The following is a 23,927-nucleotide window of genomic DNA, read 5'->3' as shown; positions in this document are numbered from 1 at the left end:
AGCATCTAGTTTTGATATATGGCTTCCTACTGCCTTCCGCTCGCTCGCTGTCTCCGCTGCTCCCGGTCCGCCGCGCCGGTCCGCTCCCACTGCCCCGCTGCTCCCTGCTTTCCGGGTGAGGTCATCCGCAGCCGGGAGGCAGCTTTAGTGCTGCTCGTTTGCTGTATCCGCGTTTGCTGCTTGGTGTCTCGAAAGCGCTCTCGAGAGCGCCTAAAACTGGATGTTGAAGATGTTGGTGCAGCCCTCCGAGCTGCGGAGCTCGCTTGGATTTGGGTTTCCTGTTCTGCTCCGATGAAAGTAAAAGTGCTTGCTTTAGGCCGGATTTTTACAGTCATTTATAGCCTGACTTTTCTCTCTCTCTCACTCTCTTTTTTTTTTTTTTTTTTTGCTTTCCCCTTCTCCTTTTACTCTAGGCTTTTCCCCTCCTCTGTGTTTCTGCTCTGGTTTTTAGTCTCGGTATTTAAGTGAGAACGTGGCCATTGCTGAGCCATAGCGACTGCAGTTGATCTTATTCAGTGTCGCATCCCCGGGCCTGTGTGCCTGCCGCTCCTTTCCGAACAGGTTTCACGTCTGTAGGTTACGGTCCTCCGACGCGTAACTCCCCAACTCCAACTGCAGGTATTTTGGCTGGAATTTCCTTTCGCTCCGGGAAGTCCAGTCATCTGCCACCCATCCTTCCACCACCTTTACTGGCTTCTGAACCTGTCTCACATGTAGTTGGAACATCGGTGTCGTGGCTAGACAAACTCTCCGTGGACGCCGTCCGTCCTGCGTGTGATCCGAAACCCAGCCCTTCCCCGGCTGCTGCCGTGCAGCCCTCCAGCCCCAGCCTCGCCCCTGCCTCGGCCCGGGGCCGGCCGCCGCGCCTCCCCTGGGGCTGCCCCCCGCCCCAAGCGCCGGCCCTTCCCCGGGGTGCTGTGCCTCTGCCGCGCTTCGCTGGCGTGAGGGGTGCTGCCTGGAAGGGCGGACCGGCGGGCACCGCGAGCCCGCGTCGGAGCGAGGCCTGGGGCGGCGAGTTCTCCGTGCAGCCTTGGAGCCCGGTGTTCCGTTGCGGTGTCGTCCCTGGACGAGGGGACGCCAAAGGTGTTCTGAGGTCAGCTGCAATGGTGGAAGGCAACAGGGGCGCGCTGCAGAAGGCAGAACAAAGTGCCTCATTTCTGAGACCTGGGGCTTAGTGCTTGGCTTGATCAGTTGTATTTTACCTGATTTCTCGAAGCCCGGTAACTTATTTCTCCCTTTCCTGGCTGGGTGCAGTGAGTCCGTTTTACTCTGAGAATAAAGTAAACATCGGCAGCAGACTTTGAGCGACATACTGCAGCTAAGGGACGCGCCTTGCACATCAGATACTATTCTTCCTGTGGATTTTTGTGACATGAGGTCTTTCCTTGTCCTTGTAGATGTCAGCCATAGAAACGATGACGGAGAAACTGGAGAGTTTTGCAGCCATGAAGGCAGACACTGGCACGTCCCTGCAGCCCCTCCCGCATCACCCTTTCAACTTCCGATCCCCGCCGCCGACGCTCTCCGACCCCATCCTGCGCAAGGGCAAGGAGCGCTACACCTGCAGGTAGGGGCCGGGGCCGGGGCCGGGGCCGGGGCGGGAGCCGCCGCAGGCGCAAGCGCGCGATAGGGCAGCTTCCAGTCGCGTCGGCAGGGCTGGAGAGAAAAACAAGAAGTAGGAGAATCAGAACAGAGCATTCTGATGACTAATTCGCTCGGAAATAGCTTGTTTTGTCTGGGGGAAAATCAGCATCTTCTATTTTCTTTGTATTTTTTAATAACCTTGAGAGCAGATATGGAGATTCTCAAGCAAACCGAATCTTTCAAGCCAATTTTCTCGTGTGTGTGGTAGCAAAGGCCGCCGTTTCCAATGCAAGTGCATTACAGTCGCAACTATGGAAAATGATGTACTTTAAAAAATGGCTTACGGTAAACCAGTGTTTCAAACACAGTTGTCTCCACAGAAGTACTTGTGTGTCCGTTGCAGCTGTAAAACCTCGTACCGGGGCATATCGCCCAGAGAATGAAAATCTGTATCTGCTTATCGAGTTTTACCTGCAAATTCAAATTTATTGTGGAACAGATTTCCTTCTCTTATTTTGCTTCCTGTTGATACATTTCCTTATTGTAAGCAGACGGTCAGACTCGTAGCTGTACACCCTGATAACAGCAATGCAATGCTGCAGCATTTGCCTGGAAGAAAATTCTGCAGACTGTAAGGAGGATGATCAAGTCGCTTCTGTGTGATAAGCGACTTACTAGGAATATCAAAGAAGTCTCTAAACATCTCAAGAGACAGGGAGAACATGAATAGGCAGTGATTAAACACTGTTCATCCTGATGCAGGAATGAGGTAACATCAAACCAAGTTACTAAGTGACAGGTCCGAAGCAAACAGGAGGGTTTTTTTACACAAAACACAGAGATCAGCAAAGGAACTCGTTGCCGCAGGATGTTGTGGATGTCGAAAGCTTTTGTGCGTTCAAAAAGCACTTAGAAAAACAGATGGAAGAAACTCAGCCAAAGGATATTGAACGCAAAGATTCATCCTTAGGCTCAGGAGGATCTTTAACTTCATTTTACTGAAACTGGGAGATATACTGGGGATGCATCGCTTACTGTGGTCCTCTATACTTCTTATGCCTCCAAGATAAGCTACGAAGTCAGCGAGACTTTTGGTCTGAACCCGATGTTCTTACAATGAGCATTTGATCTTGTTTCTTTTCCAACCTTTCCCGGTGTTGCAGCACAACGGACCGTCATCCTGCGTCTCTGATGCAGACGGCTTGCCCCAGTGCCTCACCGCTGTGGATCCCAGGATTTTGGGGCGGATGCAGCTCTGGTAGTTCTTACCTCCACGTCTGCCTCCCCCAGTACCTCTGTGCCTAGAGCTGTTATTGCACAAAGTGTTTTTCTAATTTTGGGAATGGTATCAAAATGAGTGAGATGGATAGCAGTCGGTGATGCAGTGTTTGCAAATGACCTCATGTGACAGGACTTTCATGCGCTGATGGTTACTTTGGCTTTCGCTCTCTAGGTACTGTGGTAAGATCTTCCCGCGCTCAGCCAATCTGACACGGCATCTGCGGACACACACTGGAGAACAGCCCTACAGGTGATGTTGTCCCCCCAGTAATACCCCTTCCCCAACACACTGGTCATTCACCGCTCTGTTATTTTTTCGCTCCCTATAAAGTTGTGCCAACGTAGTACTGCAATCCTGTAGCATTACATGTAATGATTCATAGGATTGTATATTATGTGTACCAGCCAAAAATAATCAGACTTGGCAGCTTCAAGATAGACACTTAACTTATATTTAGATGTATGCTGGCAAATGAGTGGTCTGATTTTCAGTGTTGTTTAACACTCACATTAACCATTCATCTCAAGGACAGCTGAAGGTGCTGAATGTCTCTGAAAATGGGGCTGTTTTGAAGGGCTTGCCAGTAAATTAACTGCTGGGTCTAGCTGGATTCTTTTTTCTTTTCCTAATGCATGTCAGAAGTCCCTGAAGTAAGGGATCAAAGAAGCCCTATCGTGTATCGGTTTTAAAATCTAAATTAGGGAGTGTCCCGTCCCCCCCCCCCCACCCCCCGACGTGGCAGAGTTTAAAAACGGTGATCAGAGGGTGGGTATTCACACCATCGTATTTCGGGTGTTCAGCTAAGGTGTCTGAGTTCGAGGCCTGTACTGCTGTTTTCCGCTAATTGTGGGAAGAGGTCTGATTTTTAGGTTTCGGTTTGCGCTTGTGTGTGTACAGAGGGGCACGTTTGCAAAGCTGCCCATCTCTTCCTCCAGACAGAACCCTGCGTGCAGCCACCGCACCCTGAACGCTGCACGCGGGAGCGATGGATTCCCATAAAGGGACTCCTGTTTAAGCCAGTGTTTTAATTTTCCATAAAACTCATGAGAAAATATAGGTATGTATGTATGTATATATGAAGAAACATTTTCACTGAAGACTAAATGGGTATTTTGGGGTCCAGTATTTTTTCTTTTTCGCTTGCAGTCAGTTTCAAAAAACTTTAGCAAAAATGCTTTGACGGATTTCTTTTTAGAATAGGCACATACATAAGCAAAACTGAATGAATGATGAATTGAGACCTCTCTGAAAGTCAGGCGCTGTGCTTTCCATAATATGGATAAGTGTTTTCTACATTGTCAAACAATACCAACAATTCAAGCAATTGCATTTTTGGTAGCTAATATTACGGTATTTCCATACACAGTCATAAGCTCACAACAAAGCTAACATGTAATAGTTATTATATAAAGAGAAACACAAACAAATTTATGAGCAGCAAAAGGCCATCTGGTCAAATCTATGGAATTTTTATGCTCAGTTTAACTTACGAAGCTACTTTCTCCCACATTTAAATCCCCGGTACATAAAGTCAAGGGTTTTTTTTTTCCATACAGAGTCAAATTCTGACTGTAGACATTAGGTAAACTTTTAAAAAAACCCTCTCCAAAACAGACATATATTTTGGAACCATTCCCTGTTCTTCTAATTTTTCACTTGCATTATTTGATAGGACTTGAATGAATACTGTGTATTCAGTATACACCCCTGTCTGACTAAAATGCATGCTCCCGATTATTCAGAGGTTGTTAGTCCAGTTTTCTTCCAAAAAAGGAGACTTGCAACTTAACAAAGGTTAGAAAAATAAAGATTTATTTGATCTGGTCTTCTCCCAGAAAATGGCCTGTGTGTTTTTTTTGTAATAGAGGTTTGACTTCTGGACAATGTTGCATTATAATAGCACTCCTGAGAGTTAGTGCTACGTTTACAGAAGAGTTTAATTATCATTGATTTTCTTTTGCTCTTTGAGAACTGAGATTTCCAACTTTATCAGCAGTAATTGTTTTGAAAGCTTGTTTTGTAAGTGCTGCCTTTATCCAGGTATAAGCAGGTTGCTGATTTTTCAGTATTTTATTGTTGTTGTTCTTGTAATTTTTCTTCTGAATGTTTAAATATTTTTTCTGTTGACTCTGCTAGTGTGAAAGTTCATCCAAATATGAACTAAAAATGTTCATAAACCTTGTACAAACTGATCCAATGTCCACATGTAGATAAAGAAACATGCAGATCAGACAATCAGGTGCTTTCTGCTTGATTCCTGATTGTCACTGATAAATGGTGTGGTTTTTACCAAGTCATTTAAACTTGCTGCGTTTCCATTTAATTATGTATAAAGTTGGGATAAATAGCACATGAGCATTGTGGAGGTTAATTAGTTCTTTTTGAAAAGGGAAAGTGCTGCCTATTTTGGTGACTGAGACATACCTGGTAATGCACTGTCCTTCCTTAGAAATGACTCAAAGGCATCATGTTATGTAGCAGAATTAGACAGAATTCTTTTCTTTTCCTGTTCTTTTCCACGCTGGATCTAAAATCCAACAGTATGTATTTCAAAACCCCATGGTGAAATGGACTGTCAAACTTAACTATTTCCATTTCTTTCAGAGAAATGCAAAACAAGTTGGGCTTGTTGTGAAATAATCTCAGACTTCTTTGGCAGCTCAGGCAGTAAAAAGAATAGGGCTTGTCCTTCTGAGACTGTGAAGCGAAATCCCGAAGAGGCAGTTTCTAATGCAGCTCCTTTTGCTCGAAGCCCGTGAACATAAGGGTGTATTGTAGTTGTGGGTTTGATTTTTATTTTTGGTTTTCGTTCTGTGGAACTACGTAAAACCTGGACTGAGAACAAGTGAAGGCTATTTGATTCAGCCAGACTTTATTTTCTTCTTTCAAATGTCCATTCCCTCCAGGATGCCATCTAATTGATTCTTGAATTACACCCAATCCTGAAGCATTGCCTGTGAGGCTGCGATTCCTTCTGCAAAGATGTGCTTCCTGACGTCTGTTTTGAATTTGTTTTTCTTTAATTTCCTTTTAGGCCCCCATGTCCTGTTATCTGCATTAAGCTGAAGCTAACAGCTAGAGCTGACATTTACCATGTCCTGCAAGACTGCACATAGTTCAGTAAAAACCTCTTCTTTCTTGTTTTCTTTTTAAAAATGTAAGCTAAATTCATCCCTGGTGTAACTGCATTTGAGATTAAGGAATTCCTCAAAGGAAGAGTAGCTATCCATGTATTTTATGGCTTGTTACTGTAGTTCTGTCTTCACAGCTCCCGTTGTCTGATCCTCAAGAAGTGTAAAGCTTTGCAGGAGCACTGGTGCTATTGGAACTTGAATTAGGCTGTGGGACGTTACTGTTACATTAAGTGTTACCAAACTGTCTTAGTCTTATGGTGCTGAGCTCAGTTACTCTTTCTTACATTGGGTTTTTTTTTTTCTGTCTATTTTTCCCTTCCGGTAGTTTACTACATTGGGCATCTAGGTTCCCTCAAGCTCTTAGGGTTGTCTGCTGTGTCTTTGAGCTTCTTCTCGAAGTTCCCTGGCTTTGGCTTATTGTGAGCTATCATTCACTCCTGCTTTATATTTTTTTAGCCTGTTGGTGTGTTACTTTAAACTGATAAGCAACAAATTTCACTAGCATTTTGTCAGTGTGTTTACAAAGCAAATACAGCTTCTTTTGTATTTTACTTTCCTGCTGCCTCTGTGTTCACCTCTTCCCTGATTTTAAAATTGGTTCCTCTGCGTAGGTCATGTATTTAGATTAAAACCAGCAGAGATCCAAGTACTGACCCCTCTGGGACCACAAATAATACAGCACGTCTCCCTCGTCCCTTTGCTTTCAGACATTAGATATTGCTCCTTTCGAATGCCCCTCTGTTTTCTATTTTTTTAACAAGCTCTTTATCCTTTCTCTGTATCTTAACCTGGATCCACATAGCTCATAGTTAGAGCAAGGACCTGTCAAGAGAAACTTTTCAAAGACTTCCTGAACATCTAAATAAATTGACATACAGGAGGCCAGATCGTTCCTGCCTTGCTCATGTGCGCGCTGCCTTTGAAGTCGCTGCAGCGGCTCGCGTGAGTAATGTTGGCGAGCTGGCGTGGCTGCCTGCAGCAGCGGCGGCGAAGGAGCGGCGCTCCCAAGCCCTGGAAGCCCCCGGCGTGCCAGGCACCAGGCAAGCACGGCTAAAGACAGTGGGCTTAGAAGGGCGAATAGCTGAAACGGTGTGAGGCAGGAATAACGTGGTGGAGAAGTGGCCGAGCTGCGTGAATGTCACGACTCGCCAGCTCTGAGAGAGCATTACTAACTGGGGTGGAAAGAAGTTTTAAAAAGTGGAGTGCTTGGGGTATAAGAAAAGATAGCCAGCGATACTGGCCCAGCTGGTACGTTTTTGTGAGCCTTACGGCAAAGGTGAGTCTCGGATAGGGATTTGGTGGCAACTACAGGAGAGACGGTAGTGAGCTGCTTTAGAAATAATAACAAGTGTTTGGGGTATTGGGCTGCTCTGGCCATTTGAGTTTTCCGAAGTGCTGAGCAGTAGAAGGTGCAGAAGCCGGGCAACTCCTGAAATCAAATCTTTTGGTTGCTAGCAGGTAGGAGAGTAAAAGCTGCAAATCTGTGCGTGCTTAACTCTCAGTATATAAACTGTGCTCCTTCTTGCTGATGCTCAAATAATGTCTTGTTTTCTTTGGTTAGGTGATTCATTTTCTGGAAAAAAATAAAAAAGCATTTTGAAGTCTGAAGAAACTATGGTTTAGCAAGAGATTTTGCGTGCTTTCTAGGGTAATCGTAATAAAGTTACATTGTATGAAACATCTTGATTCTTTCATTATATGAAACATCTTAATTCTTTTTTGTGATTTAGCAGTAGGAAATTTGGAAGTGGACATGGAATCCATAAACATTGAGAGAGAGAGAGTGTTTCAGAAACGTATCTCTGCTATTTCCAAAAATAATATCCATCTATTTTTAGTGATGGAATCAAAATCACAGCTGTAGCACATCTGGAAATTGTGTGTGTGTGTTTTGCAAAGTAGACTTTTTACACTTACGCCTCCCTTCTCCATTTGAATCCTTTCTGTCTGTAGAAAACAATCCTGCGCTCATACTGTCAAGCCCAGTCCAGTTTCAGTCTTGAATGACTCGAGCACAAGGTTCAGGTCTGTGCGCGCTCTTCGGATAGTGGACTAGTGGCGTTCCTAAAACTTGTACGAATTGACTCACCGTCTTTATAGCTGATCGAAAGTGGCTTAGCTCAGTGGGACAAATTTTGCTCTTAATTACAGCAGCATAGAGCAGTTCTGCTGCAGAAAGTAGTTTTACTCTGAAATTGCACCAGCACTTAAGACCAGGTTTACTTTGTCCCCTAAGTGCGCAGGAATTGCAAAGGTGTGCGGCAGAGAAAGGATTCTGCTGCTTCTCATGGGTTTTGGCAGTAGAGCCACGAGGAAAGTAGCTTTGTTGAGATATAAATGACGTATTTAAAGAGAGATCTAATGAGGGATTCATGCTGAGTCAAAGAGGAATTTGGTTTTCTATAGCTTTAGTCCCGAACCTCTTCCTTGTAGCTCGAAGCTGCCCTCTTCAGTAAGTTCGGTGCATTCTTGTTCTGCACTGGAGGCGAAGGCGAAGTCCGAGTTCCCAAAGCATCTCATTTTAGCAAAGCCTTGTTTTGGTTCTGAGGCAATCTGAATCCAGAGGGGGACTTTAAACAAGCCTCCAGCACATCTACCGTGGGTCCTGTAGAGCTTCGTTTCAAACAGGGAGCAATTCTTCACTCAGCAGTTTCCCCAAACATTCTGCCTTAGCTCCTTACATTCGACATTTTCTCAACATAAACTAGATATTCACTACACAGGAGTAAATCTCACCCTCTTTGAAAAAACTACGGTGTATTTCTTGGGAGCTATTGTACTATAATAATAATCGTAATTACCTTCAAGACATGCTCTACTGCCCACATCTAGAGTACCACAAGGAATTTCACAAATAAATCTAGAGTTTTGTGTATCTCCAGATAACTGTGTCATGTAGGGATACACTGGCTGATTTATATTTTTAAAGTCCCTTCTTTCTTCTCCCTCTGTCTTCCTTCCCCCGCAGCTCTATTTCACCTGCTTCCCCTGCAAAATGAGAAGGGCGGATGAAATAAATTCTCCTTTCATATTTTTACAATTCTGTGTGGAAAAGTAATTATTTTATTTTAAATTCTTAGTTGTTTGGACGGCTCACTTCTTAATTAATCCTTATCCTTTCTTCGTGCTCCTTGAATAACAACAATATCAGATTTGTCTGGAATGATTAATGCCTCGTGCTTTCCAGGTCCTCAGTTGAGTAAAGATTTATAGACCAATGTTTTCTAATTTTCTGTTAGTCAGATTTTTCTTTTTGGTTTTTTTTCCTCACATTGCACTCATTGGCATTTGCTTCTATTTTTCAGGTGTAAATACTGTGACAGGTCATTCAGCATTTCCTCCAACCTCCAGCGGCATGTTCGAAACATCCATAACAAGGAGAAGCCATTTAAATGTCACCTGTGTAACCGATGCTTCGGGCAGCAGACCAACTTGGACCGACACCTTAAGAAACACGAACACGAGAACGTTCCAGGTAGCAAGGAGCATTGCTGTGCGGTTCTGCTGGGCTCTGGGGCAGAAGCCGTCATGGTTTAATCTCTCTGCTCATCCTGGGAAGCCTTTATGGAAAGCACTGTTTCTTGACACTGAATATCATTAGGTAGCAGAAAAATGACGTGCCAGCTCCTCGTGCAGCAGAAGATGCATTCACCCCCAGTGCGTGGTTATACCACACAGCTGCACGTGTGCGCGCCTGTGCAATACTCAGTTCTGCCAAGCTCTGCTCAGTTAGTGTTTCTGTGTGCTCTTTTTCGATCCATTAAATACTGATCATGCTGTTAACTTCTTGGGGACTTTATCCAGGGAGCAAAACCTCATGCTGTGAGATCTTCAGGTACAGCGTTGATGCATCCATATCAACATCTAGCTCTACCAAGGGTTTTCAGGCTGAGATGTGTTTGTAGATATGTGTGAAGTTCAAGAAGCCAAATAGGTTTTGCCCTAAAAACTGGATGAAGAAACTCCTATGCTGAAGCTAACTAAGTGACCTTTCAGCCTAGAGAAAAAGCTTTTGAAAAAGTTACAGGCAAACAGCTATACAATGGATAGTGATTCTTAAATTGTATATACCGTCCATAAATGCTAAATACCATCCATGTTTCTCTCTGTAGATTAAGTCTGGAAAACATGAACTTCCTTTGGCAGCTTTGGTCCATGACCTTTCCCTTAAATGTTGAATTCTTAATGTGTAGTAAGGGGATTATTGCATAATATTCCTCCTCTGTTTTTTTCTCTTCATAATAGCTTTGACAATATCTGATTGTTTCTCCTGTTTGTTCTCTTTTCTTGTTTCCCTCACTCAGTGAGCCAGCACTCTGGAGTCATTACAAACCACCTTGGGACCAGTGCCTCTTCCCCAAACTCGGAATCAGACAACCATGCACTTTTAGATGAAAAAGAGGATTCGTATTTCTCTGAAATAAGAAATTTTATTGCAAATAGTGAGATGAATCAAGCATCAACTTTAGCAGATAAAAGGTAGACAAGTAAATAAAATTATCTGATGATGTGTATTGTTAACATGGTTAAAAGACCAGTCAGCCTCTGTCCTGTTGTACTTGATTTAAAACACTCAAAAGAGAGAAATGTAACAGTTTGCAAAACGCATTCAGCCTGACGCTCTAGGCCTAGCGCTGAGGCTTCTCGGAAGGGACTTAACTTCGGAGGGCACGCGCTAGAGAGCTGAAACGCTGCCGCAGCGTCTGCCTGACCGATGCTGCAGTGCAGCCGACAGCTGCTTGGGAGGAAGGTTCGTAGCTGTTTCAGTTTCCAGTCTGGCATATTGAGGCAAATAAGCATGGATTTCAGTTTGCCTTCAGGTATCTGTTTTGCAAGGAACTCAGTCACATGCATAGCAAGTTGGGTAGCACATCTGGAGACAAAACCTGCCCATCAACTGTTCCAGGGGAAATCACGCTCGTTTGGAAATCTGAGGGTCCTGATAGAAATTCGTTTGCATTCTTTCCTATGTGCCACATAAGGTCACGTAAGTCATACAGCCCCCCAAGGTAAAGAACATTCGGAGAAACCTTTATTAGCCTCACAGTGTAGACAGCTAGTGTAGGGCAGAGGAGTGTCGTTTGCTGGAACTTCTGTTTCTCCTCCGTCCATGTTAATAGGTGCCTAGACAACTGCCTCAGCTGTAGAGACCTCTGTGGTGCACACCTTCCGTGTAATGACGTTAATCACACAACTCTTAATATCTGACAAACTTAAATAAGGAGCCACTGAAGTCTGCAGGCATGGCTGTAACCACCGGGAACAGCTGATGAAGCAGATTTGAAGAGAAGAGAGCTAGTAGTTGCGGTAATAAAAGGCAGGCAGGCAGATTGCTGCAGAGTTAGCTCCCGTATGATAGTTGGGAGAAGACTTAATTTCTTTGCTACATAGAAGTGTCGTTATCGAACCGTTACCTCCCACCATAAAAGCACTCAGCCTACTCCGTCAAAGCTCAGAGATTACTGATTAAGGAAACCAGAGGCACCTGCTTTTTTAATCTATTAGTTTGTTTCAAATCTATCGCTACTACAAGGCAGAAGAGGGAACTTTCAGCAAGAGAGGCTTTCAGCAAATCAGAGTGTATAATAACCTGGCCATTTGCTTTGTAAACGATTTCGAGCCTGTATGTGTTTCATCGCTGAAACTCAGCTTGGAGGGAAACAGCTGAACGGCCACAACTCTTCCCCCCGTTGTGAGTAGGTGCCGCTCCACGAGCTGCCGTGTGATTGCACCTGCTCGCGCCCAGGCTGCAGTCCTCGTCCGCCCAGTCCCACTCCAGAGAACAGGCTCTCTGGCTCACGAGGCTGTTGAATTCCTTCATATGTCTGGGAAAACTTCCCAAGGAGCCTCTCATCCTGTCCACTCTGCACAGGCCCAGGAGATTTCAGTTGCGTTTATAAGTGAGAAAGCTGGGCAGACGTTGGACGAGTCTGTAGTGCGCATGCTGAAAATCCTGCTGTGCCAGCCACAGGCAGTGCCGATGCTGTCGCAGCGATAGCCTTCTGGGCGTGCACGTGGAGAATGCAGGCCTTTGCTTTACCCTGAGTGCTTGTAAAAATGCTAAATTTAGGCAGAGTCTCCATTTCCTTTCCAGTTTCATAGTCTTCATTTCATTTGCTGGATACAAAAGCAGAATTATCTCATACACTGACTCCTCACCAAAGTTTTTGTTTAGACTGTATGTTTGCAGCAAAACAAGGGGGATGGTGAGAACTAAGGATTTGCTGGAATTTCCTGGGGGAAATTAGGAATCTCTTGACATTGCATGATGTAGAGAAAAAAATAGGCAGAGGGAGGAACTCTCAGCAGCCTGGGGAAGTTGATCCAGAGGAAGAGTCAACTGTGGACCTCCACCTTAAAAAAATCTATCACACTTCTGCAAAACAAACATGCTGCTGAAGTACTCAGAATAAGTGACAAGATCCAGGGCTTGGGAAACATCGAGTTTCCCCTTCATTTTTTAAACCTTATTTTGACGAAGCGATACTTTATCTGCCCACGAACCTGGTGGGATATTCTGGGTTGTATGAATGTCATTTTATTCTGGGGCCAGTTGTAATTGCATTCCTGCTGCTCTCTTGTTTTCACAAATAGCTATTTAATGCCGATACTAAGGCTTAAGTCTAAAAAGCAAGTATGCGAAATCCACGGAATGATGCAGTCCACCTAAGGAAGAATAAGAGGGCTGGGACACGCTGACATGTACAGTGGTGACGATGTTAAGCTTAGCTTATGCCACCTGGTGGCATCCTGCCGTCTTCAAAGTCCGTACCGTTGGTGATCGCACTCTCCTTCCCTTACCCTAATTTAAAGCCGCTAGCCTCTTAGAGACCGTTAGGTCCAGGCAGGTATGACTAGGAGAAATGATGCAAGAGAGAATTTAGGCTGGCTGTTAGATTACACAGTGAGGAAGCTGCTGCTTTGTGCTTGCTTGCAGGGAGATTGCTGGAATGCAGTCAGAGAGAAAGAAAAGCCCTTTGTCCCACAGACATTATATTTTTGAGAGATGAAAATGCATTACTTAAATCCAGACCAGACAAAATTCTAGTTTAAAAGGCATTTGGGTTGGTATATACTTGACACACGCATTGGCCCTTGGACACTGCAAAGGCTAATTTTTAACTGTCTAAAAAACGTCTGTTTTCCTTCTCCTTGCTGTTTAAATCAGATGTGTATGTACCTATATGTGTGTCGGTATGCATGTATGTATGCGTGTGTGTAAAATGAACTAAGCCTTGCATTACAGAGGAGATGCATGACTTGACTCATTGGGCATCTCCCTCCTCCCCCCCGCTTTTTTTTCTTTCCCCTTGACCCAATATTTCAGGCCAGAAATCCCGGATATTGATGGCAATTCCCAGTGTCATGGATTAGCGAATGAGAAAACAGAAGATGTGGATGATGAAGATGAAGAACTGGAAGAGGAAGATGATGACAGCCTGACAGGGAAGTCGCAGGATGAAACAGTATCACCCACCGCAGAGCCCCGAGGAACATTTGAAGATGAAGAGGATGAAGAGCCCACATCTCTCACCATGAGCTTTGACCACACCCGAAGGTGAGGTGGGCTGTTTCCTTTGAAAAGTCAAATGGGGGTCGGACTTTTGACTGTGTCAGTGGTAGATTTTGAGTGCTATTGTTTTATTTTCCAACCCATGTATCATACCTCCCGTTTGATTTAAGCATTCACTTGAGAGATTCCATTTTCACCGTGGTGGGGGGCACACAAAGACTTGGACTGCACGACAGTCTGTGATAAGATGTATATCCAAGACTTGAAAAGTTTGTATCGGGAGGACAGTTAGTGCTAAATAGAAAACAGCTTTTTCAGAGCACCGCCGTTCAGTGGATCATGTGTTTGTCTCCAAAACACAGGTCAGGGCAAGGGGAGGGGTGTATGTATGCAATCCATTTGGTACTGCTCTACTCATTTTAGTTGTAGTTGTTGTCTTCAAGTGGATTCTTAGAGCTCTGGGAAAAAAAGCGAAGTTTTGCCTGAAGTCATGCCATGCCTAGAGACCTATAAAATTAAAATTTGTTGCTCATAGCATAGACTAGCCTTCCTTTTTGCCTCAGTTTCCCAGCTGGTATTCATAACAAGTGTTCCATGATGCAAAGAAGTGTTACATTTTGTCTCAGTGCATCACTACTTTCATTGCAACTCAAAGAGAATATGTTACAACAGCTTGCTTTAGATATTGGTCAAGTGTCAAACATTTCAAGGAGTGGACAGCATTTGAACATCTCCCCACAGAAGACCAAAGTGAATTATAACCACACTGAACCACAAACGTATATAGCACTAATGCTTGTGTGTGCATAACCATGCTCTCCGCTTTTTCTTTGCTCTTGCATTTTGTGTCATCTTCTTGTTTGTCTGTGTATCGTTTCACGCATGTGGCTTGTGAGATCCCCGTGGTATGTGCATGCAGGCACTGAGTTAGCAACACTCACATTGGCTAGATTGTAAACGGTGAGATGAGCTAACAACAGGTCAACCCCTTCCCCTGGTCATTGGTACAGGTGTATTGAGGAGGACGAAGCCGGCTTGTTAGATTTGGAGCAGATGCCGAATTTTGGGAAGGGGCTGGATCTTCGCAAAGCAGCCGAGGAAGCATTTGAAGTTAAAGATGTGTTTAATTCCACCTTAGACTCTGAGACAATAAAACAGACTCTGTACAGGCAGGCTAAAAACCAGGTAGGTATCTGACAGCACATTTTCTCTAGCTTGCCGCCAGCATGTACTGTAGGATTAGCAAGCCGCTGGCCTCCTTTAGCTAAGGGTTTATTTCCCCCTTCCAGTGAGTTGGAGTTCTGACTGTCATGGGTGAATCACACGTTTTAGGCCACCAGTTCAATTTGTCACTAAGCCTGTGTTGTGAGAGCATGCTTATATAGAGAGACAGTGGCATCTGTCTGTTTTTATCTGTCTGTATAAATGTTGTTACGATTATTATTTATTTATACTTTGGGCTAGATCTTCAATTGGTATCTACCAGGCAACTCAAGATTTGGTCCACAGAAACAGCAAAAACATATAATCGTGTTTGGTGATAAAAAGCGTAATAGAAAATAGTATTTTCTGGCCTTGCAGTCCAGCAGGTCTAGAGAACTTCCTCCTTTATCTCCCTGGTTTCTAAAAGCAGTCCGTAAAATGAAATGCTGCCTTGTCAGCTAGACGAGTTCAGACCTACCAAGAAACCGCAAAAAGACATCTCAGCATCTCCTGGAGTTTTGAGATAAATCTGGAGGTGTGGGCTAGACCTGTTTGTGCTTTCTGCTTTTTCGTTAAGCAGAAATACTGAGTCTTCAGTTTTATGAAGTTCATGTCTTGATCCATATGAAAGCAGCCTCGCAAAGGAACAGTTAAATGAAGTTGCATCACTGGACTGGACGAGAGAGATTATATTCAAACCTTCCAACTTTAACTTTGAGCCTCTAACAAAGGTGCTCTGAATTACTGTCCAGCTATCCTCACTGGGTACGTAGGGAACTTGGGCTTCTGCTTTCAGAGTACCGCTTTGTACCAAACGTAACTACCTGAAGTGGCCTAGAGCAGATGGTGTGAATAACACCATTGTGACAAGTGTCAAGCAAAGCGTTCCAACAAAATTTGACAGCGTTTCCCAATTAATTACCCCTGCTGCTCTGTTTAGGAAGAAGTAGGCAACTCAGATGTTAGCAGAAGTTTGACTGTATTTAATATTGGGGATGAATAGAGCTATTGCCTTGGGGTCCCTTTGTAGCCTCCAAGCAACATAATTGGTCATGAAATCTATTTTATATGTCCACCAACACAGTAGCTGCATGCAGTTGACAAGCAGAACATGGTTTCTGATGAAAGACAGCCATAACTTGGGAAATTCTTGTCCTGCTTCATAGTGGGTGCTAGTACTGAAGCCGGGGAAGGGACTGCTTGAAGGTAGGACAAGGCTTCTTTCCTGGTGAAATTAATTTAAACACAAGCCACTTGCCTGACTCTTATATGTGTCCTGTTACTAATATGCCAACTGTACTAACTATTTAGGAACGGCTTGCTCTTTTAAAATTTGTGCTACATTGTTAGTTCTAGCCTAGCCTTACTTCTTTCAGGGGAAGGCGGTTATTTTATTTATATTTATATATTTTTAGAACCAATAGACTGGTTGTAGTTAAATAATAATAAGTAACTCAGATAATGTGAACAATCTCTTATTCGGGGAATATGATAATAAAACAACATTTAGGTGAACAGCACAGCACTCCTTTGTGGCTTTCTCTTAAGCAATTGTAGATGCCTGCATGTCTGTAAGCTGTCCTTCTTTCAGCACACACCTACAACAGACAAATGTGTTGACTTGACAAGTAGATCTGGTTCAGCTTTTAAGAGGAGGGGCTAAAACTGGAAGACTGGTTAGTATTGCCACCATTACAGTTGCATTGCTGAGGGTCTTCCTGTACTGAGCATAGTACTGATGAGCAAGAAAAAAAAATCTGTGCCCCAGAGAATGTATAGTCTTTGTCTTTTGCTCTGCAAAAGCGTACGTGTGAGTGGGTGCAACCTCAATGCACAGGAGAGGGCTACATGGCCACAGTTCAGTCGCAAAATAGGAGCAGACACTGCACCAGCTAGTGCTCGCCAGGGAGGGTGGGGACTACGTCCTCATCTGGTTTAGATCGCAGGCTGCAGTTTCATTGGCTTTTGCCTCCAGTACCTGAAGTTATCATCTGCTTGCTCAGAAAGGATGCAAAGAGTGTGTAAGATAAGCAGTCTTGGAAGAGGGAGAGCATCTAGGTTGCAAAGAAGCAAGCAGATTATTGTAGAGGAAACAAAAATCTCAATGCATTTTTTCAGCAGACATTATTAACTGTTTCACTACAGCAGGAAAACTATTCCCGCAAGAGCGTGTGAACACGCTGGCAATACCAGTGACCGTTTCATGCCTGTGTTCTTAAATATGCATGTGCAGGTTTCTACAGGTACCTGTGGGCTCATGCCAAGCAGTGGGTCAGGAGTGTTAGCCTGCTGCCAGCACCTGCCCTTTGGGTTCCAGGTAGTTTGGATATTGCTACACCAGTTTCGTGGCACGTGACCGGGCCCTACCCTCGGTTAGCCGTTTGCTTATCTCCAAGTGCCTTATAAAAAAAAAACAAAAACAAAAAACGCAGCATATGGCATTCTGCAGGTAGCCGCTTTCTCCTGAGAGCAGAGAGTCTGGGGTCAAGTGCCTGGGCTCGCTGCACAGTGCAGAGCTGGCCTGGAACGGACTGGTCCTGCGAAAGGCAGCGGGGGTTGTGGCCTTGCCCAGCTAGCCCGACAGCTGCCCGTGAACTCTACGGCAAATGCTGAGGAGTGCGAGGGACAGGCGTCATCCTAGCACGTGCACAGAACTTCAGACCTGCTGGCGAAATTCTTAGCCCAGGCCAAAGGATGCTGGCTGTCTTACATTTCCTGCGTGGTTAAACGGGGTCGTGCTTTGCACAGTTTATTAAAGACTGTCCTGCGTGTGTACTCACACATGTCCCCTGCATTACTCTTTCTTCCTCCAGGCTTATGCAATGATGCTGTCCCTGTCTGAGAACGCTCCCCTCCACACGTCCTCCCAGAGCTCCCTGGGTGCTTGGTTGGACATGGCAGGAGCAGCTTCAGAGTCGGGGACCTTTAACCCCATCAACCACCTCTGAGAGGTCACCAAGGCACTGGCCAGAGTCCAAGCGAGGAGGCGGTGGTGCTGCAATTGTCCTAGCAAAAATCCTGGCAAGCAGAAGATGGATGAGAGGGCCTCAGGGAGTCGTCTGGGCTTTTGGCTGGGAAAGAAACCCGTCGCATCTGACCTACAACTCCTGAATTTTTATCTATCCACAGTTCTCATTTCTAATTTATCAGAATGAACCTCTCCAAAACTGGATAACCCTGATGCAGCCCTAGGATTTCACAGTCTAAGAGTAGCATAAACAAGACATGAATTGCAACAGTGCAATCAAATATTGGCCCCTTTAAACATTACAAGACAGTATGACCGAGCCAGTAGAGCTTGCCTATAAATGAGAGCTTGAAGCCATTTGGTACCCTACCCTTTCAATTCAGCTGAATAATGGAATAATAAGGAAAAAAAAAAAAACAGAGCTGGGTGTGACCCATCCCTGGTGCAATTCTGTCACAGTCACTGGAGTTGCACCAAGGAATGGTAAATGCAACCCATTTAATTGACCTCTAAAAGCACGTGAAATTCTGTACTCCCACAGAAATACCATCCTATCCTTTGTTCCCAACAAAACATACCCGCACAGTGCAAAGCCCCTTCACTGGGAGGCCACACTGCGTGCAGTCATGATACGCTGTATGCAGTGTCCCAGCAGAGAAATCTCCAGCCTGGAGCATTGCTGAGGTTGGAGGTTTTGAAGTATCATGCGAATACGTGGTTCGTGGTCACAGGCCGTGACCTGGATGCCCTTCTGCCTGTGCCCGCGCTGCACGGTTGAGAGCGCTTTCCGTCTCTGTTAACACCCGTTAGCTCAAGCTGCTGCTCGGACTCGGAGCGTCCCGAGTGCTGCAGGAGAAGCCGTGCTCAGGGCGTCTGCTGGCGAGTGGGGCGGCAGCGCTCTGCCCCGCTCTGGCCCGAATGCCCTCCGGACTAAGCTGCTGCAAATGCTTGGGCTTCTCCCAGGCAGAGAGCTCCTGTGGGTAAACCTGGACCTGGAAAGGTGTAGCTGTGTGTAAGAAAGCATGTACCGTGGGCAAGTCTGGCCTTACGGGCAATTTAGATAGGTCTTCTAAGTTATCCCCCAGCGTTTTTTTGGAGTGACAGCCTTTCAGTGTTGGTAGGATCTGGGGAGTGTGGCAGAAACTTCCGACTCCAGCGGTTGGTTGGGTTTGCTGGGTGGTGGTTTATGCATAGCACACTGTCATAATTTGACCCACAAGTTAAATAGATTCAAATCTTGCTTCAGCAACCTCAGAGGTGCAAGCACTCTGTTCAAACACATAGCTAAGAACAGTACTGGCTCTCTAAGTTGCTTCAAAGTCTCATCTTTTTTTTTTTTACTGATGTAAAGCAGTCTCCAGAAATACTGTGATGTTTGTGCTATTCTACCTTGTAATAACAATCTGGGGTTGTAGCAGTGATTTTACAGATAAAGCTGAATTACAGAGTAGTCTGGAAAGGCAGGAGATCTATGGCAAAGAACAACATTGGCTACACAGATAAAGTTTATGATATGCATCCTGGGAATTTTCTAGTTACAGCATCATAAAAATTAAAAAATGCTGTGGGTTGGAGCACTGCCGCGGCTGGCTCGGAGCGAAGACAGGTACGTCTGCGTCTTGCCCGTTGACGTTCTGCCTCAGCAACTTGCTGGGAGGCCAGAGGTGCTCCGACACTCTGGCTGCGTAAAGATCTCGTTCAGAGCCGGTGAAGTCGAGAGGAACTTTACGTATTGATTTCAGCATACTTAGTGCTGGGTGTGCTTCTGATAAGTGGTGTAGCTGGTAGTAGCTGCTTGCCGAACTGGGTTGATGGCTGATTTGAGAGCAGCTGCACGCAGCGGTCAGTATATAAGCCCGTAAATGCTGGAGATGCTCAGCCTCTCTGCCTGCTTCGTATGAAAAAGAACAGCGGCAGCTGCTGTGCCGGCCCAGTGCGGGGAAACGGAGCACGGAGCTGGATTCCAGCGTGCTGAAGAAAAGGACGCGGCTACTCAGATCAGGTGGCGGTTCTGTCGGGAGCGGTAGCCTTTGTCATTCACGCTCTGCACCGAGAGCGGCCGTGAGGCTGGGTTTTGCCAGCCAGGGGCCTCAGACGGTCCCGGAAGGAAGGCATTTAGGGTGTCTCTGGTGTACCAGGAGCAAAGGGTAAATTAGCAGCATCAGTTTATTTTCCAGGAAAAAATACCCATCCTGTTCGGTTTTCTGCATCACCCTGTGAAAGTGCCCAAGGCTCGGAGCTCAGCAGTCAGTGAAACCCACACTGCTCCATGTATTTGCACAAAGCTCTTGGGTAAATAGAGCCCAAGAGCCGACAACGTCGCAAGAAACCAGGCTCTGAGAAGGGCTGGACCGTCCCTGTCCCAGCACATCTCCTCCGCCGCCGCTGCCGCAGCGCAGCCCTGCCCAGGCGCTCGGCCTTTAAATTATTCCCACAGGGGCCAACGGAAAATAATAAAAGAATTGTTTCTTTTCCTGATGGAATTTATTTTAATCTGTATATAACTTGTAATTTTTTGCTAATTCTTTTCTTATTTTATTTCTTCCTTAACAGTATTTTTTGCATTAGATATCATGATTGTGAAGAAATAATGTTAATATAAGTATGTAGTGAAGGACCAAACTTGTGTAATTAAGGTTGTATGTTGTATGATTGATAGCCAGGGAGTAGGAAGATTTTGTTCATGTGCCAAATGACCCCGAATAACCCTGCTGTTCTTGCTGCCGCTTTTCCAGACAATCATGTTTTGTTACATTTGCGCTCAGAGGACAGTCGCAGTCGGACGAAGGACTCCATTTATTTCCCGCGGCGGTGGGGAAAGAGGAGAGGTCTGGGCCAGAGGCAGCCAGGCCCCCGGGCGCCCTCGCGCAGCAGGACGGGGCAGCGCGCGGGGGAGAGGCGCACGGCCCAGCCGCGGGTAGCCGAGCCGGCCCGGGCACGGCCGGCGGCGGGCGCTCGCGGGGCCGGTGCCAGGGGCTGCCCCGCGCTGCCCGCCCAGGCCGTGCTCGGGGCAGCGGGCCCAGGCCGCCGGGCCCAGGCGGCGGCAGGCCGGCGCGGCGCGGCCCTCGGCTGGCGTCCGGCGGGGCCGGGCCCGGGCCCGGCAGCCTTCCCGCGGGGCTTTGCCTGGCGCCGGCTTGGGTCTTCCCTCGGGTCTCGGCACCACTTTCTGGGCCGCGTTTCCCCAGAAGTCGGGGCGCGAGCGGCGCCGGCCTCCCGCGGGGCCCGGCACCAGCCCCGGCAGCAGCGCGGGCGCCACGCGGGCGGGCGCAGACCAGCCGGGGAGCAAGGACGCGGAGAGCGGGTTTAAAACCATGACATTATGTTCTTCCGTTTTGTCTTTCCTAATACGGTTTGTTTTCCTCCCGATTCCTCTAGCTGGTGTCTGTGTTTGTTTTTGGATCCCGACTCCTCTAATTTAGCACTGATTACAAGTTTTAATTTTTCCACAGTTAAGATAAATAAACAGAGGCCTCACTGAATTCCTATTTATCTTGTAGCTCTCGTTCAATTGCACTTGAAATGTATTGCAGCTCATAGCAGATGTTTAGTTTTTGTTTTGCTTTTTTGGACAAAGCAATCCCTTGTTTTGAAGGATGTTTCCTGAGACAGGCAGTGGAGAGGCTGGGAAGCGCCTGGCCTCCGAGCGCAGCTCTCCCTTGACGTGGGCGCGGGAGCGGCCTGGGCCCTCGGCCCCGGCCGGGCGCGGGGCGACGGTGCGCGAGGACCCCGTGCCGCGCGCGTTGCGCTCAGGAGCCGCTGCTAGCCGTGCGGTGCGCCGAGACGCGCGGTTACAGGGGTTTGAACGTGGCCTGGTGTGTGTTTGAAGGCAGGGGCGCCGGTCCGGGTGTGATTTAAAGCAAGAATATTTGTGCACGGCCTGTTTACTGAATGCGTTTTCACATCTCTCAGCCATTTGCCACAGCAGCTAGGGGAGAGCAGGGGGGAGGCGGTGTCATTTTTTGTGCCACCAGCCCCAAGCGAAGGAGGTTGTCCGCAGCCGACGCTGCAGAACGGCCTCTGGCTGTCCCAGGCTGCTCAGGGCTGCTGCGGTAGAGCTGCACCACGAAGGGCCCTTGCTTCTCCTGAAAGCTGCCTTTGCCGCAGGTCTGTCCGTGTGAGCTGATTGCAGAAGACACAGTAAGGCTGACGTGTGCGCTTCTGCTTTGCGTCGCCCCGCGGGACCCGGCGTGCCAGGGCCGGTGGTGGGGCCGGCCGGAGCTCGCGGCGCAGGGCAGCGGCACTGCCCCGGCCCGTGCCGGTGCCGCCGGGAGAGGAGCTGGGTCCCCCGGCACGGCCAGGTGGAGAGCGCCCGCTTTGCTGTTTGACGTACGTGGACGCGTCCGCTGGGCACGCAGTGCTCGGGACGAGTGCTTTAAGCGTACCCCGAGCGCGGCAGCGCGCACCAGCTGGGCCCTGCAGCTCGCGTTGCGGGGGACGGGCTGGCTGCCCAGCCCAGGCAAACCCCGCGGGGTTCGGCAGCAAAACGGGCGCCGAGTTTGCTAAACTGCATTCCAGGACGAAACGCAAAGCTTGATTTCTGTCTTGCTACAAACGAACTAGTGGGATCTTTCGATTTCTCCCTAATCAGCACTTAGACTTTCAATAGACATTCTTGGAAACTGCTTCTTTCTCGCTCCGTACGAAGCATTTCTGAAAGCACTTGCACAATGACGTTAACGTGTTTAGACTCTAAGCATCAAAGCACTGGACTGTGAGCCCCCTCCCCTCAGCCAGTTTCAATCTACTGACTTACATTCAATTTTTACGTGCTGTATTTTGTGTGTGTGTGTGTGGTGGGGGAAGGGGGAGCATCATGGTGTAGGAACTGCGCGTCGCTGCCTGTTCAGCATCGGCGGGGAGCGAAGCAGCGTGCTCAGATCAGTGCTGGCAACATAAGGGCAAAACCCTCTGCTCCTAGATGATGGTCGGTAGTGTTTTCATAAAGCCATGAAACTGTTTCTCTGTAGTGTTGAGTGATACTGTGATTAAAATGTTATTGAATGATTCCGAGGTTATTTTTCTCTTTCTTCTGTCGTTGATTCTTATTACCACTTTTGGAAGAAGAATGAAAAAGAAAGAAAGAAAGAAAAAAAGGCAGCTTTGATTTCCGGATGTGCAATTCACATGTGAACAAAGTAATTCTGAAGATAATTCTCAATGTCTTTTACATTCTCGTTGCTCTCTTCAAAGCAAGAGATGTTTTGCCCTGATGTCATTTCCAGCCTGCAGAAGATGTAATTTAAAACATATATATATTGTGCTTGCAAGAATCATAAATCTGTGCATCCTATGTCATTCCTTTTCCCATTGTTACAATACAGATTTGATTTAGTTTTTTTCCTTTAGAACTGTATAGTGTTTTTTTAAATCAATTGTAAATGTCTGGTTTTCATATGATGTTTAAAAAACATTGAGAAAGAGGATGGTGCTTGTTCCATATCATTCTTGATTGTATATTGCTTCTGTTATGTTTATAAGTAAACTGTGCATGACTTGTGTTTAGCAGTCATTATTGTGTCTGTTTGTGAAATTTTTATTAAAAAGAAAAAAATTCCGTAGATGCACTTATTGTATATGTGATTAGATTTTGCGTCCAAGGCTAGAAGCCTTGAACTGCCAAGGAAGAAAAAAAAAAGAAAAAGTGATGGCAGTTATTAATTAATATGAAATCGCTTTGTTGGGAGCATAATGAAATAAAAGATATGGAGTGTAGAAAATAATTAAAAAAAGCGATTTTACAAATTTCATTTTGATGCTTGTGATAAAAGACAAATGTACTTGTGTAGAGAAATTCCTTTAAAATAATGAATAGAAAAAGCTGATTTTGAGGTTAATGCTGTAGAATAGGAATGTATACCAAATGTAATCTTTCCAATGCTACAATGAATTTATACATGAGATTGATATGCAATAAACCTGTGTGCTTTTATAAGCAATGGTCCCGTGAGCTTTTTGGGGGGGAGGCACAACGTAAGGCGCCGTGGCGGGATGCTTGGATCTGAGCTTGCATTTCCCGTTTGGCTAGAAGGCAAGTCGCGCTGCGGTGGTAGGTACAAGCGATCCCGAGCCCTTCGAGAGAGTGCAGCGTGAGCAGGAGCGCGCACGGCATCACTTTGGGGGTGCTTGATGGGAAGAGGTGGTGCGGTTAAACCTCGGACTGCAGAATTTTTGTGGTCTGGAAGAATAACATCCTTTATTCCTCCTCTTCCCAAGCAGCCTGCTCAAGTGCAGGAGGCGCCGGTC

The 23,927-nt window shown here is 46.2% G+C and overlaps 1 protein-coding gene across 5 annotated transcripts in view; it reads left to right on the top strand.

Moving 5' to 3' along the window:
- The window catches only part of PRDM16 (PR/SET domain 16), a 349,652-nt gene extending 326,036 nt beyond the window's left edge, over window positions 1–23,616 (top strand). For 4 of the 5 annotated variants that reach the window (XM_064525412.1, XM_026096564.2, XM_026096563.2 and 1 more), the window contains 7 exons: window positions 1,398–1,567; window positions 3,038–3,115; window positions 9,306–9,475; window positions 10,305–10,479; window positions 13,328–13,558; window positions 14,524–14,698; window positions 17,530–23,616. In XM_064525412.1, coding sequence (XP_064381482.1) covers window positions 1,398–1,567; window positions 3,038–3,115; window positions 9,306–9,475; window positions 10,305–10,479; window positions 13,328–13,558; window positions 14,524–14,698; window positions 17,530–17,664 — 1,134 coding nt within the window. In that variant the 3' untranslated portion in view covers window positions 17,665–23,616. The remainder of the gene's footprint in view (window positions 1–1,397; window positions 1,568–3,037; window positions 3,116–9,305; window positions 9,476–10,304; window positions 10,480–13,327; window positions 13,559–14,523; window positions 14,699–17,529) is intronic. The other variant, XM_064525413.1, reaches the window with a different exon arrangement.
- The last annotated feature ends 311 nt before the right edge of the window (window positions 23,617–23,927 follow it).

The sequence above is a fragment of the Dromaius novaehollandiae genome, chromosome 24, assembly GCF_036370855.1.
Source record: "Dromaius novaehollandiae isolate bDroNov1 chromosome 24, bDroNov1.hap1, whole genome shotgun sequence".
Classification (NCBI taxonomy): Eukaryota; Metazoa; Chordata; class Aves; order Casuariiformes; family Dromaiidae; genus Dromaius; species Dromaius novaehollandiae.
Note: the sequence above shows the minus strand (reverse complement) of the source record. Positions and strands in the feature narration are given on the sequence as shown.